General features: G+C 42.1%; 1 protein-coding gene across 12 annotated transcripts in view; it reads left to right on the forward strand.

Annotated features, from left to right (window-relative positions):
- ppfia1 (PTPRF interacting protein alpha 1) overlaps positions 1-15,933 on the forward strand; it is a 75,445-nt gene that overhangs the window by 42,708 nt on the left and 16,804 nt on the right. For 5 of the 12 annotated variants that reach the window (XM_075467559.1, XM_075467602.1, XM_075467550.1 and 2 more), the window contains exons 13-24: positions 313-392; positions 473-623; positions 958-1,181; positions 1,962-2,193; positions 5,074-5,103; positions 6,670-6,794; positions 7,271-7,443; positions 10,124-10,217; positions 10,570-10,581; positions 12,874-12,955; positions 14,549-14,749; positions 15,078-15,140. In XM_075467559.1, the coding sequence (XP_075323674.1) occupies positions 313-392; positions 473-623; positions 958-1,181; positions 1,962-2,193; positions 5,074-5,103; positions 6,670-6,794; positions 7,271-7,443; positions 10,124-10,217; positions 10,570-10,581; positions 12,874-12,955; positions 14,549-14,749; positions 15,078-15,140 (1,467 nt within the window). The remainder of the gene's footprint in view (positions 1-312; positions 393-472; positions 624-957; positions 1,182-1,961; positions 2,194-5,073; positions 5,104-6,669; positions 6,795-7,270; positions 7,444-10,123; positions 10,218-10,569; positions 10,582-12,873; positions 12,956-14,548; positions 14,750-15,077; positions 15,141-15,933) is intronic. The other 7 variants (XM_075467577.1, XM_075467568.1, XM_075467611.1 and 4 more) reach the window with 4 other exon arrangements.

Here is a 15,933-nt window from a genome sequence, read left to right on the forward strand (position 1 = left end):
AAGTTCCGTACCCTTCTCCATGTTTGGTGGATCCGCCGATTACTTTCTTTTCCTGTTCCACAGCAGCAGACTTTTACAAAATAAAAGCCTGTGAGCAACAGACTTTTACAAAATAAAAGCATGTGAGCAACAGACTTCTATAAAATAAAATAAATAATAAAACTTGCACGATTAAATATTTATAAAATACTTATATATAAATATATATGATATTTATATTATGAAATAATTAATGAGTTAACTCGCCCAGCCCTAGTTTTTTTTGCTATAAAACTACTTATTACAGCTGTTGGCCTCTGTCGTTTGTTTTAGGAGCAGCTTCTGATCCAGATTGAGACCATGAGGGCAGAGAATGAGCAGGGCAGGAGCCGGAGCAACTCCTTACCTTACGGGTACGCTCGCAGCATTCTGTTACTCAGCGGTGGGGTTTTTTGTCTTTATTTTTTACCTGCTGCGTTTGTCCTCTCTCCAGGCGCTCTCAGCTGGGAAGCACCCCAGATTTCAGGTATCCGGTGTCGGCTTCCTCGATGATGGACAGCAACTCGGACCATTACGGCGGCGCTCTCGTGCTGAGGCGGCCTCAGAAAGGACGAGTGGTGGCGCTGCGGGACGAGCCCTCCAAGGTGAGCTGACCTCCTGCTGGTTATTGTCAGCAGTCGTGTAAAAACCCGAGTTAAAGAGGACTGTATCTGCAGTTTGGACATTTCTATCTGCAGCCGTGTTGCTTTTATGTTTTTCTTCCCTCTGTAAGCTCTCTCTGATGATTTTCTTCTTTTCTGCTTCTCTCTGTTTGCTTCCCTTGTGGACCTCAGCGACATGTAAGTCAGTGTGCTTCGTACAACCGTGTCTGTGTGCTGCGTCGCTGACAGCTGCTCGAGTGTCTGAACGCAATGATCCGCTCTCCCAAACGTCATTAAACCCTCCCTCTCTGTTTTCTACCCGCGTGCATGCATCCAGGTGCAGACTCTGAACGAGCAGGAGTGGGAGCGCATGCAGCAAGCTAACGTGCTGGCTAACGTGGCTCAGGCCTTCGAGAGCGACATGGACGCGTCCGACCTGGAGGAGGACCGGGAGACCATTTTCAGCTCGGTGGACCTGCTGTCCCCTGCTGGTCAGGCGGACGCACAGACGCTCGCCCTGATGCTGCAGGAGCAACTGGACGCCATCAACAATGAAATTAGGTACCGCCAGCTGCTCAAATCAAATCAAACTTTATTTAGAAATCAAATCAAACTTTTATTTCAAATTTATTTGTAGCACATTTCATGTACAAAACAGTTCAAAGTGCTTCACATAAAATAAAAGCATTGCAGCAGGGAGTGTAAGAAGTATTAAAAATACATAAAAGAAACAAATAAAAGGATTTAAATGAATTTAAAAACAAGCAACAGTCCAGATAACATGTCTGTTCTCATGTGTCTATGCATGAAATCGGAACGATATCTTTGAACTTATCTGGACTGTTGCTCGTTTTAAATTCATTTAAATGATTTTATTTGTTTCTCTTTATGTTCTTTTATGTATTTTTAATGCTTCTTCCACTCCCTGCTGCAAAGCTTTGATTTTATGTGAAGCACTTTGAACTGTTTTGTACATGAAATGTGCTATATAAATAAATTTGATTTGATAAAAAGGTAGGTCTTGAGCCTCTTTTTGAAAACATCAACAGTCTGCAGCCCTGAGCTTCTCTGGCAGGCTGTTCCCCAGACGAGGTCCATAATAGTGGAAATGACATCTCACCATTAGTTTTTGTTTTAACTTTAAGAACAACTAAAAGGCCGGTACCAGAAGACCTCAGGGTCCGCGAGGGCTCATAATTTAAAAGCAGATCAGACAGACCATTAAAACATTTATAAACAACTAAAAGAACCTTTAAAATCAATCCTGAAACGCACGGGGAGCCACTGCAGCGATTTTAAAAGCCCTAATAACGCCCTCTGCTCGTCCCTCTGACCTCACAGGATGATCCAGGAGGAGAAGGAGAGCACAGCCATCAGGGCGGAGGAGATCGAGTGCAGGGTGGGCAGCAGCGACGGCCTGGGGGCCCGGTTCCGCTCCATGAGCTCCATCCCCCCATCGCTGTGTGCCGGCTCCTCGTTGGGCAGCTCGCCGCCCGGCTCGGGCCACTCCACGCCCAGACGAATCCCCCGCAGCCCCAACAGGGAACTGGATCGGATGGGTGTCATGACCTTGGTAACATTTCCTTTACTGTACTCTCCGTCTTTTTCCCCCAATTAACACGAAGCCGACCGGCAAATTAAGCTTATCTAGCATTTTATGGATGATTGACAGCTTGAGTCAGGATTTTAGTCTCTCTTAATCCTGGTTTAAGAGGTTTTTTTAATCTAAAAAGTTTAATAATGATGGTGTTTCATGTTTATCATGTATGTAATCATCTGTATATGCCACTGCCGCCTGCCCATAGCAGTATTGCTATGACCCCTACATCATCCAGAGCTCCCTCTCCCAGCAGACGGTAACTTACTTGCCGTACGGTGCCGCTGGCTTCAGCCCCCCCCCTCAGGCCTGTAGCTATGCGCCGTGCTTCCAGGTACCTGCAGATCTCCCTCCTGGGTGTGTGCGGCCTGTCACTTCCTCTCCCTTCTGATCCTTTTGTCAGCTTCAGATACACACAGGAAACGTTTGCTCCTTGCTGAGTGCTCCGACCAAACCTGCGGTCGCAGTGTTTTTTTTTTGTTCCGTTACGAACAAAAAAATGTTCCCTTTCTTAAGCTGTGTGATGGCTGATGAAGATTACTGCCTCTCAGGACAGTTTGTGATTTTTACAGGATGCAAAATGGCAAACAAACAAACAAACAACCTTTTGTGTTAAAGATCTATTTTAATCAAAAATCTTTATTGTCACTATGCAGGCATAATGAAATTTAGTTCTGGAGCTCTTGGCTTTGGATACACAAAAGATATAAGGCACACAGTATAAAGATATCTAAATAATATACAAAAGAATAAAAATAGTAAAAGTTAAAGTAAAATTTGAGTTCTGAAACTGAGTAGATGTCCAGGTCGGTGTTGGCAGAATGGAAGCTGCTGGTGAATGGGGTGAATTTAAAAGGGACCACACCTCAGCGGTTGAGGAGAAAGTCTTTTATTGCACAAAAACTTTTGTTTCTCTCTGGTTTTGTTGTAGAAACCAGAGAGCGCGCACAGTGCTTCTGCACCTGTGAGCTCCTCCTGCTGGCTTTTGAGCCTCTGGAGCTCCACAGCGGACCCGTCTGTGTCGGTGAATCACCGAAGCTTGTTGTGGGCCACAGGCTGGCCAACCGGTTATTCTGTTTGGGCCCCGTTACACCTCCTCTACTGGGCTGCGTTCATGCTGAACAAGAACAAATGGTTTATTTATGGCTGATCAAAACAGCAACATAAAGAACTGACAACTGAGGGACTGGATGCACGTCTGTTGGGTTCAGCTTCTCGGCCTGCGGCTATACTTCTGTGGACTGTAAACACTGAGCTGGGTTCATCAGCTCTGTGTTACTGCAGAGCTGATAATTAATTACAATCATTCAGGAGTAAAACGGAAGTTAAACCCTTTGTTTTCCAGCTTTTATTGGGACTTCTGTTCTGAGACTGAGGGAGTCGAACAGTTTTTAAGTATTTTCAAACAGCTAACACGTCAGTTTTATTTTAATTAGGGCTGGGCGAGTTAACTCGTTATTATTGAGTTAACTCATTAATTATTTAACACTGACAAATATTTGATCGTGCATTAGCGTAGGTTTTATTGTTCATTTTATCATTGTAAAAGTCTGTTGCTCACATGCTTTTATTTTGTAAAAGTCTGTTGCTCACAGGCTTTTATTTTGTAAAAGTCTGTCGCTCACAGGCTTTTATTTTGTAAAAGTCTGCTGCTCACAGGCTTTTATTTTGTAAAAGTCTGTTGCTCAGAGGCTTTTATTTTGTAAAAGTCTGCTGCTGTCTGCTGCGGAACAGGAAAAGAAAGTAATCGGCGGATCCACCAAACATGGAGAAGGGTACGGAACTTTTACTCGGCCATTTTCATGTTAAAGTTCTTCCAGACGGCGGAGTCGACAGAACCAAAGTCATCTGTAAACTCTGCCAAGTTGAATTGTCTTCTCAGCGTAGTAGTTCCAGTCTAAAATATCACTTAAAGGCAAAACACACAACTGATAGCAGCAAGTCATTCAAGGAAACAGACAGTGGAGCGAGGCTTCTACATAAAAACTACAGAAAGATGCTGATGTTAAAAGTGTGTTTGCACAACAAATGTTATGGCACTTTCATTCATATGGCAGCACATTTAAAATAAAGCTAAATGCTAAAAGCTATACACTACTTTTGGATTCATTTTTGGATTTTGCGTACAAATGCGATTAATCGTGATTAATCAGGGAAATCATGTGATTAATTAGATTAAACATTTTAATCGTTGCCCGGCCCTAATTATAATGCTTCTTATTTAGTCTCTTGATCAACATTTACTTTGGATAGTCGGCATCAGTGAAACCGGCCAAAGCATCTTGACTCCTAAATGAGAAGAGACGGCAAGAAAAGGAACATTTTTGGTGATTATACGTATTTTCGGCTCACTCCTCAATTTCCGCTTCCTGTTTCCCTTTTATAGCTCTCTAATCTCTTCCTCGGCCCGGCCTGTCTGCGTTAGCTGGGTGAAGGAAATGAGTGATTAGGTATTTTCCTCCTGGGGTCAGAGCAACTCCCAGAGAAATGTGGCACGCTGGTGCTTTATTTGCTCAGCTAATGCCATGTCTGTGAGGAATGTAGAGGCGGTTAAATTCCCTCCACTTTTTGTTTTTTTTTGTTGTTGTCGTTGTTCACGGTGGAAAGATATTACAAAAAACAGCGATGGTAGATCGATCAGGTGGGACTGAGCGCATGATGACATATAAAGCCAAACATTGAGCTCATAATAACGGTTTCTGTGTGTTTCCACTGATATGCACACGGGTGAATATACTGTGTAGCCTGTTCTGATTTCCTGCTCTGGTGTGTTTGTGCATGGCTTGGTTCCTCCGCTGATCTGTTTTGCATCTCACTAACTGCTGTTCTCCTCTCTCCCTTTTTGCAACGCTTCAGCCTAGTGACCTGCGCAAGCACCGCAGGAAGGTAAACTAGCAACCTGCTTTACAAGGCTGTTTAACATCCTCACTTCCTCTCAGATCCCAGCTGATTCCACCCCAAACCCTCTGTTCACCGTCTATTTATTTAAAGGGGTAGTTCGCCTCTTTTCACATGAAGCTGTGTGACATCCCATATCAGCAACATCATTTATGAACATCTTCTTACCCCCTGCTGCGTCCTGTGAGCAGAGTTCCAGCCTCGTTTTGGTGTTGATGAAGGTAGTCCGGCTAGTTGGCTGGGGTTTAAAAAATAAAGCGTTTTGCTTCTCAAAACAATATGCGTTCAACAGAGTAATACATTTGCATCACAAAATGGTTCTCCAGGAAAAAGTCAGACCTCACAATCTCTTGGCCCTATTTTCTCTCCCTTCGTATCACTGCCGCCTGCCGACAGCCGCGCCTGTTACAGTGTTTGCTGCTCGGAAGCAGGGGACTGCTCGGTCTGCACTTTGGTCTGCACGGCACATAGAGGCAAGGCAAGGCGAGGCAAGGCGAGGCGAGGCGAGGCGAGGCGACAGCCGCACCTGTTACGGTGTTTGCTGAGAAAATAGGGCCAAGCAATTGTGAGGTCTGACTTTTTCCTGGAGAACGATTTTTGTGAAGCAAATGTATTACTCTGTTGAACGCATATTGTTTTGAGAAGCAAAACGCTTTATTTGTTAAACCCCAGCCAACTAGCCGGACTACCTTCATCAACACCAAAACGAGGCTGGAACTCTGCTCACAGGACGCAGCAGGGGGTAAGAAGATGTTCAGAAATGATGTTGCTGATATGGGATGTCATACAGCTTCATGTCAAAAGAGGCGAACTATTCCTTCAAGCTGGTTATTCAGCACATAACTGTTTCATTTTTACCTTTATGTGACACTTTGGCCTGTCTTCGTCATCGGGTGGAGTTTGATTTTTCTAACTCTAGCAGCAGCCGTACTGCTTCCTCAGTAACTTAAAAACGGGATCCATGTGGAAGCCGCAAGTCGAGTTGGTCAAATGGGGAGCAAAAAAGTACGTTTTGGTTTGAAAGAATTAGATTTTAAGAGTTTTTTAGGACTGTAAATATACAATGTGTGTACCCAGAGAGGGATTTAAGGAATACCGAAGTGGTTTTTTGCCTTTTTTATAAAAGCTTTGGGGAGCTTTTTGCACATAAAGCCACATAAATGATCTCTTGTTTCTGCTTTATTCTGATTATTATCAGTGATAAACTTTTCATCAGGTCATCTTCAGCTGGTTCATAATGAGGTCTGCAGGCTCTGTGATCAGTTCTTAGACACGTTGCCTCCTGTTTTAAACCTCATTCCTGCTTCATTTTAATGTCTTACGTCCAGTCTTTTCCCGTCTCCTCACTTTGCTTCGTGCTGAAAGCTTTAAACTTTTCTAAAAGCAGTGGAACAAGTGCACCTCATCCCCTCCAAACATTTGTGATATCCGGTGTGCATGACCTGTAACGGCTTTGTGTCGATGAGAACGTGCACCCAGAGTGCGACGTCAGTGCCTTGTGTTACCTCAGAGTTTTTAAGGCGTACTAACGTGCCTTTCGCTGCTTTGATGCAGTCCGCTCAGGATGACAAGGCCACCATCCGGTGTGAGACATCGCCCCCCACCACCCCACGCTCCATGCGCCTGAACAGGGAGGCGGGGCACACTGCCAGTCATGAAGACATACGTGACATTCGCGGGTAAGACCAGTGCTGGTAGTTTTTATCTCTTCACCGTGTGTTTCTATAATCTCCCTCCTTTTTCAAATTAAAAAAAATATATATATATATATATATATATATATATATATATATTTTTTTTTAATGTATTTTTCTTTTTCTTTTTTTTTTCCTTTTTTTTTATTATTTTAATTTTTTTAGTTTTTTTTTTAATTTAATCTCCCTCATTTTTTTAATTTTAATTTACTTATTCATTTATTTACTTTTTTTTTAGTTATTTTTTATTCATTTATTTTTTTATTATTATTTATTTTATTTTTTATTCTTTTTAAAAAAAAAAATACTTTTAATTTTAATTTATTTATTCATTTATTTACATTTTTTATTTAGTTATTTGTTTATTCATTTATTTTTTATTATTATTTTATTTATTTTATTTTTTATTCTTTTTAATTTAATCTCGCTCCTTTTAAACCCTGACCTTTTGTGTTCTGTAGTCTGGGAAGCCTGCAGGACGGCCAGGGCAGTAACCCGAGCAGCAGCAACAGCAGCCAGGACTCTCTCAACAAAGCAGCCAAGAAGAAAAGCATCAAGTCTTCCATTGGACGCCTGTTTGGGAAGAAGGAGAAGGGCCGACCCAGCATTCCGGGGAAGGACTCCCCCAGCCAAGGTCGGGACCCCAGAAAGGGCCTTTATTTCATCATTGTTACATCACATTACATCACATTACATCACATTACGGTCATTCTGCAGACGCTTTTATCCAAAGCAATTTGCAATAAGTGTGTTCCACATCGGCCGGCAAAAGAACTTCAGGAGCGTTTCCTTCCAAAACCAAACAGCTAAGAGCATAACTAGTGCCAGAGTAAGTGGTCTTTACAATCCGCTCAGATGCAGAATAGATTTTAAAGTTCTGGAACGGTTTAGGTCCAGAACACATGAATGACATGCTGGCAGAGTATAAACCCAGCAGAGCTCTGAGATCTGCTGACTCAGGTCAGATAGTGGAGCCCAGAGTTCAGACTGGACCCGGTGAAGCAGCTTTTAGCTGTTATGCTGCACACAACTGGAACAAACTACCAGCAGAACTGAAATCAGCCCCAACTGTGAGCACTTTTACATCCAGGTTAAAAACATTTCTCCTTCCGTGTGCTTATGTTTGAGTTCCTTTAAATAATTTTTAAAGCATAATGCTATAAATCCTCTTAATTGTTTTATATTTTTCTTTTTTCCCATCTTCTTTGATTGCTTTTAACTGTGTGTTTTGTTTTTTATTCTCTTTAAATTGCTTGTTTTTATGCTGCTTTATGCTGTTGTCTTTATGTAAAGCTCATTGGACCTCATGCAAGAACATTTTCGTATTTTTGTTCTAAATTTCTCTCACTTAACACGCCACGTCAGATCCAACAAACGCTCTTAACTCCGGAAAAAGTGTGTAAACCACCTGCGTAAATGATGAATGCCACCCGTGCGTATTTAAGTGCACGAGGATAGTAGATTTGCATACTTCACGCTAGGGCTGAACGATATGGACAAAATTTCATATCTCGATATTCATGCCAGATATCTCGATATCGATACGATATGACTACGGGTTCGGTGAAAACCAAGCATTTTTCAGAAAAATAAAAACATCATAAAACAAAAGAGTGCAGTTTTATTGATTAATTTTCGCCAAGCACGACCTGCACAACACCTCGCTCTGGTCGACATCATCCTTTCTAAATCCAAAATACCTCCAAATAATGGAGGATGATTTATGTTTTGGCACAAAATTAGATTCTGCACTGCCACCGGCCGAATTATCTTCCGCGCTCATGTCACTTTTCTTTCGTTTCTTTCGTTTTGATTTCGCCGTGAATTCCCCGTGAATGTGTGTGGCTGTGTGCGTCTCAGCCTACTTCTCCCTCACTCCCACCCTCCTATGTTTGTCATTGGTTGGCTTCAGCTGGCGATCCACAGCGAGCGTGAAATAAGCTTTGTGGTTGGCTGGCGGTGGGGTGCGTTCAAGCGCAATCTTAAAAGTAATGTTTATGGTGAGTGCCGGAGCTGTATAAGCAGGGCGAGCGCGGGGGAAATATATCGTTTATATCGTTGCTTTTTTTAAATTACTTTCTTGAATGTTCATATCTCGATATAGATACGATAACGATGTATCGTTCAGCCCTACTTCACGCCCAAAATGATACCATATAAGGAGCTGTGCTTCCTCTCTCCTGTGCCAGGAAGTGTCGAGTCATGACAATGGCATCAAGGTGCAAAAAGAACAACTTTACGGGCTCTGAGACTGAAGTTCTGCTTTCAGAGATCCAGAAAGTCATTTTTAGCAGAGTCAGCAGTGGAATTACGGGACCTGCTAAAGCAAAGAAATGGGAAGCAATTAGGAGTGCTGTTGATTTAGTGTGTCACCTGTAGTTCGTAATTTCACCAAAATAAAAAAGAAATGGTTTAATATGAAAACAAACGCTGTATCCAGACACACCCACCTGGCCTTCAGCTCAGTGCGCTCCACAACATATATTTCTAATATATAGAATAGAATAGAAATAGATTAGAAAAATACTTTATTCATCCCCCAATGGGGGAAATTCAAATTAGTCAAGTAGCTAAAAAATTAAAAATTATTATTATTATTTACAATGATTGTATATTAACAACAACAATAATAATCCAAATTCTAATAAAAAATACTGCCACTAACTAATAATAATAAAATAAATTACTAAATAAAAAATCAATCAATCAATTTGAGAAGAACTCAAAAAAAAAAAATTAACCGTGCAATGAACCTTCAATTAGTGCATAATTTAAGTCAAACAGAATGTTAGCATCATTATGGGGTCTAATGTATATATTTATTTATGTTTGCTTCAAAGTAATTAAATATACAATCTATTAGTCAAGCAAACTTGATTAGAATAACAGCGGACTATTTTAGGAAACTTTTAAATTCTGTTCGTACCTGAAAGAAAGCGTAAAATACAAAAAGTTTGGTGAATACGGTGGTAGGCACGACTTAAGAACAAATCTGTGCGTAGGAACGGTTCTTGCATGAGGCCCATCTAGTTGCCTGTGGTATGAAATGCGCTATATAAATAAAGATGCCTTGCCTAAGTGCAGTAAGTTAGGTTCCGAGACAGATGGGAAGACAATTTAGGAAAGAAATAAGTGCGTAAGGAGCTGGGATGAAACGGGGGATGCCCTCAGGGGGCGGATCGGGGTAGAGTTTCCTGCAGAGCTGTGCTGACATCAGTCGGGAGGTCGTTCCACCACCACTGTTCATGTTTACGTGCAGCTCCACGACCATTCTGCCCCCGTTAAAGCTCTGAACGTGGTGTGTATGCTTCCAGCTGGCACTCCGGAGGCGGAGAACTCCCCGAAGGAAGGCCTGGGAATGGGCACGCTCGGGGGTCCTGCAGAGAAGAACAGGAAGCTGCAGAAGAAGTAAGTGCCCTCCTCACATCGAGCAGAAAGCTGATATAACGGAGAGGCTGCTTAATAATGGAACAGCCCGGGAGTGTTATGTGGGCTTTGTCCAGGGCCACCTCACATGCTCACCCCCCCCCACCACCCGACTCATGCTCACCTTCCTCCCACCCCACCCCCAGCCACTCTCATTACAGCTAGCACCTCCAGTAATTGACATTTTCCCATCGTTTCCAGGTTATGTGCGAGCACCATAAGTGTTGTTTTGCTTCCATGAACAGCTCATTCTCCTTTATTCTTTTTATTTGCCAACCTCACGCTTCTTCTTCTTTTTTTTTTTTTTACCATCTTCTTCCCATTCCATGTGTAGTCCAAAGACCGGGTAAGTGGATTCACGTTGCTTTTGCCTTTGCCTTCTCTTCTTTCCCACGCTGGGCTTCACATTCACCTCACCGGTAGCTCCTGCGGAGCCCAAAGCGACTGTCCCTCTGAGTGTCTGATGGCTTTTCCGTCCTGCTCTTTACCCGCTTTCCACAGAGGAGCTTAACTAACAGGAATGTGTGTGTGCTGATTTTTAGTGAGTGAAACATTTTCCTCTCAGAGCATGACGTTGTGCACCTCGGCCGTAGCAGAGACATTTGATGGAAGAATTCCGCAAAATAATGTCTTTATGTCTGGAAAATATCTTTATATAATACTTCTGTTCTCATTCATGTGTTTAATTCATTTTATTTGAGCTAAAAAAAACATGCTTTTTGTCTTATCTACTTGTTGCTGGAGCTTGTTCGGGCCAGGCGGCGCTCAGCCCCATCTAGTGGTCAAACGGAATGATTCTCCTACTAATGACCTTCATCACCGGCTCAGGACGTGCATGTGAATGTGCAGTACTTAAAACGGCCGATGCTGAAGTTTTCTGCCCCACGTTCTTCCTGCCGTGCATGTCCTGTTCCTGCAGAAGTAGAGGAATGCATTGATAAGTGGACTCTTTAAAGGGATAGTTTGCCTCTTCTGACATGAAGCTGTATGACATCCCATATCAGCAACATCATTTCTGAACATCTTCTTACCCCCTGCTGCGTCCTGTGAGCAGAGTTCCAGCCTCGTTTTGGTGTTGAGGAAGGTAGTCCGGCTAGTTGGCTGGGGCTTAAAAAATAAAGCGCTTTGCTTCTCAAAACAATATGCGTTCAACAGAGTAATACATTTGCATCATGCCGACAGCCGCGCCTGTTACGCTGTTTGCTGCTCGGAAGCAGGGGACTGCTCGGTCTGCACTTCTGTCTGCACAGTTTACACAGCACATAAAGAGAAGGAAAGGAGAGGGAAGGAAAGGAAAGGAAAGGAAAGGAAAGGACAGGAAAGGACAGGAAAGGACCGGAAAGGACAGGAAAGGAGAGGAAAGGAGAGGAAAGGAGAGGAGAGGAAAGGACAGGAAAGGACAGGAAAGGAAAGGAAAGGACAGGAAAGGAGAGGAAAGGGAAGGAAAGGACAGGAAAGGAGAGGAAAGGAGAGGAAAGGAGAGGAAAGGAGAGGAAAGGAGAGGAAAGGACAGGAAAGGACAGGAAAGGACAGGAAAGGAGAGGAAAGGGAAGGAAAGGACAGGAAAGAGAAGAGAAGGAAAGGACAGGAAAGGACAGGAAAGGGAAGGAAACAAAACAAAACAAAAGGAAACCAAAGAAAAGGAAGGAAAGAGAAGGAAAGGAAACAAAAGGAAAGAAAACAAAACGAAACAAAAGGAAAAAAAACAAAATGAAATGAAAGAAAAGGACAGGAAAGAGAAGAGAAGGAAAGGACAGGAAAGGACAGGAAAGGACAGGAAAGGACAGGAAAGGGAAGGAAACAAAACAAAAGGAAACCAAAGAAAAGGAAGGAAAGAGAAGGAACGGAAACAAAAGGAAAGAAAACAAAACGAAACAAAAGGAAAGGAAACAAAAGGAAAGAAAACAAAACGAAATGAAACAAAAGGAAAGGAAACAAAAGGAAAGCCGCCTGCCGACAGCCGCGCCTGTTACGGTGTTTGCTGCTCGGTCTGCACAGCAGGCCGTGATACGAAGGGAGAGAAAATAGGGCCAAGAGATTGTGAGGTCTGACTTTTTCCTGGAGAACCATTTTGTGATGCAAATGTATTACTCTGTTGAACGCATATTGTTCTGAGAAGCAAAACGCTTTATTTTTTAAACCCCAGCCAACTAGCCGGACTACCTTCATCAACACCAAAACGAGGCTGGAACTCTGCTCACAGGACGCAGCAGGGGGTAAGAAGATGTTCAGAAATGATGTTGCTGATATGGGATGTCATACAGCTTCATGTCAAAAGAGGCGAACTGTCCCTTTAACGCACTGGTTCTGGGAGAAAACTTAACCGCCGGCTAAACCCTGGCTACGAACCCCAGTCATCTGCCACAGTCTGAACAAAGGTTAAGAAAAATCTAAAAATTGTAAAAACTCGTCTTTATAGCTCAGTTTCCTTCAGTTTTCAGTCTTTCACGGGTTTCGCTCTCTTGTTTTCTCTCAAACTCCTGCTGTCTGTCGCGGTCGTGCATGTCGGCTGATGGTTTGGGGTTTGTTGTACTGGGAGTTTTAACTGGGGCTCTGCGTTTACAGGCCTGGTTCTGGGTTTTATCTGCTGCAGAATGAATGGATTTAGGCTCTAATACGTTTTTTTTTGTTGTCACAGGCATGAATTGCTGGAGGAGGCTCGGAGGCAGGGCCTGCCGTTCGCCCAGTGGGACGGTCCGACTGTTGTGGCGTGGTTAGAGGTACGTATTTACACACATTCTCTATAGTGTGGAGAAAAAATCCTGAGCCAACCCCTCATATCTTTTTATATTGCTAGGAAAACATGCTCAAACATAAGTATAAATACAGTTTGTCCAGTTTCCTCAATGTTTTAACTCAAATGTTTTAAGGACACACTGCACACCATGCTGAGATATGCCAAGTTTTCAGCTAACAGCTCTTTGGGAATCACCTTGTTGCTGCAGAAATCCTGTTTTCTGTCTGTCACACTGTGTTATCTTTGCTGTTTTTCACACATGCAGCTAAAGAAATGGGAACAAATCTTAATTCCAGTCTAAAACCCACAAAGAGCTTCTAGATTATTCATTTCCGGTGGCATAAAACAGTTTAATCATTTCATTTATATTAATTGTTCCATAATTAGTCATTAGATTATATCTTATATTCCTTTTTTAAGCTTTAAATTGAATCTTATTTACTTTTTCTTGATGTTGAATAAAATATAAATCTCATTATTGTCTGTTTTTTTTCTAATTTTAGACGTGATAACAAACATTTTTTTGGAATTATGATTTTTTTTTTTAAACTGAATGTCTTATATTAATTTGACTCTTTTGGTAACTGAAAGCAGTTTTAACATAAATGTAGAAAAAAGTTGAAACTATGAAGCTGTTTTTCACAGATGCAGCTAAAGAAATGGGAACAAATGATGTGTCTCTGTGACAGGCTGCTGGGAACAAAGTGCCTAAAGATCCAGTTTAAAACGGCTTCTTTGCTAAGTTGTCTGTTCTGTGTGGACACAACACTGGTTCATCCCTTGAGTTAGGAGCCTTTTTCCTGCCTGAATGATTCATAGGTCAGAGTTAAGTGGCTTAATAAAGAAAAACTGGACTGAAGATGAGTGAAAAGACAGAAAATGTCCAAAGAAAAACAATGAAAGAGCTTCAGAAAGTGTTGAAATTATTGCTGAAGATTACTTAAGCTGCTTGGATGCAAAATATAAAGAAATAAAAGGCGTCTCATGACCAAAATGCTTCAAAAAACGCATAAAATACTTAACATGGCTGTCAAAGTCATACAAATGTAGTTGGAAATTAATTGTTATATAAGAAATTATAATTAAATGTCTGTTTCTGTTCATTTTAGGCCACTATTTGAGTAAATTAATGTAAAAAAAAAAAATCAAAAAATTATTTGTTGCTCGTCTGACTCCAAATCTGAGGGAATTTTATTCCTGTTTGGTGAAATAAAGTCCTGTTTTTCACTTTCACTGGAGGAGAATGTGTGACAGGCTGCTGGGAACAAAGTGCCTAAAGATCCAGTTTAAAACGGCTTCTTTGCTAAGTTGGACACAACACTGGTTCATCCCTTGAGTTAGGAGCCTTTTTCCTGCCTGAATGCTTCATAGGTCAGAGTTAAGTGGCTTAAACAAAGAAAAAACACAAGAACTGGACTGAAAATGAGTGAAAATGTCCAAAGAAAAACTCTGAAAAACCTTCAGAAAGCTGGAAACCCTCAGAAACCCTTTAAAGGTTACAGGATCTGAAGAAAAGGAGGTGGCTCAGGGCTTTTTTCACAATACTGTGGCCGAACTTGTCTCTGATTTTCACCAGCTGTGGGTGGGCATGCCGGCCTGGTACGTGGCGGCGTGTCGCGCTAACGTGAAGAGCGGCGCCATCATGTCGGCGCTGTCGGACACGGAGATCCAAAGAGAGATCGGAATCAGCAACCCGCTGCATCGTCTCAAGCTCCGCCTGGCCATCCAGGAGATCATGTCCCTGACCAGCCCGTCGGCCCCGCCGACCTCCAGAACGGTACCATTAGCTTCGATGCTAATCAGCCCGCACATGTAGGGCTGTTTGACACCCTGAAACAGATCATTCCAACAGAATTTCACCCTTTCAAAGTTGTGATGACGCCTCTCACACTCCTGGCGTTTTATGAAGCATGCATTAACATTTTATTCATGTACTAATGATGTGATCTGACTGGCACACATTTCTGGTCAGGACTTCTGCTAACAGTGAATGAACCGATTCTTCCTGATCTTCTCTCCATCCTGCCCTCTTTGTCTGTCCTAAATCGCTGTTCCCTCTTTGTTTTTTTTTGCTCACTTGTGATTGGGGGGTGTCAAACGATCAGTCTACAGGAAACGTTTGGGTCACACATGAAGAAATGGAAAGTTTGGCAGCCACACCTCCTACGGTTAGTCTCCCTGGATTGGCTGTGCTTCACTCGTTTGCTGCGACTGTTGTCTTGTTTCAAGTTGCCTACAGAACAGCCCCCCCTCCTCCATATTAAGTGCACGTTTTCCCACTCGACTGATCCAGTTTTAAAGAGACTGGGAGGCAACTTGAAACAAGAAGTCACTTTTTCCACTAGTTAGACTTCTCTCTTTGTTTTTGGTCCTCGTGATGTCACTCAGTGGGGTCACATGGTGCTGAAAGGATCGGATTATTGGCTAAATTACAATAAGAATGAGTTGAGAAAGGGTAATTATCCTTGGATATATGGCAGTGAATAAATTGGATCAAACTCAGGCATTCGAGAAACATGGCGAACGAAGAGCAAGATGAAGCTACGTCCAGAGGTGGGTAGAGCAGCCAAAAAATTCTACTCAAGTAAAAGTAAAAAGTAGTCATCCAAATAATTACTTGAGTAAGAGTAAAAAAGTGCTCGGTGAAAAACTACTCAAGTACTGAGTAACTGTTGAGTAACGTCTGATTTATTTGTTAACACAAGCATTCAATCAGACAGACAAAAATACTAAATAATCATCTTTAGGCAAATTAGAGTTCATCCAATTGATAAAATAAATTAAAATGAATTAATTAATTACAAAATAGCTTCAATTAAAATAGTCCAGGTAAATTCAAGAACTTCAATAAAAAATAAAAGAGACTTAGGAAATGTTTAAAACATATGTAACCCATATGTAACCTAAAAAACAAACATTCACCTATCCATGGGGGGAAAAAAACGAGTTTAGGAAACTTAG

This window comes from Odontesthes bonariensis, chromosome 1 (genome assembly GCF_027942865.1).
Source record: "Odontesthes bonariensis isolate fOdoBon6 chromosome 1, fOdoBon6.hap1, whole genome shotgun sequence".
NCBI classification, from domain to species: domain Eukaryota; kingdom Metazoa; phylum Chordata; class Actinopteri; order Atheriniformes; family Atherinopsidae; genus Odontesthes; species Odontesthes bonariensis.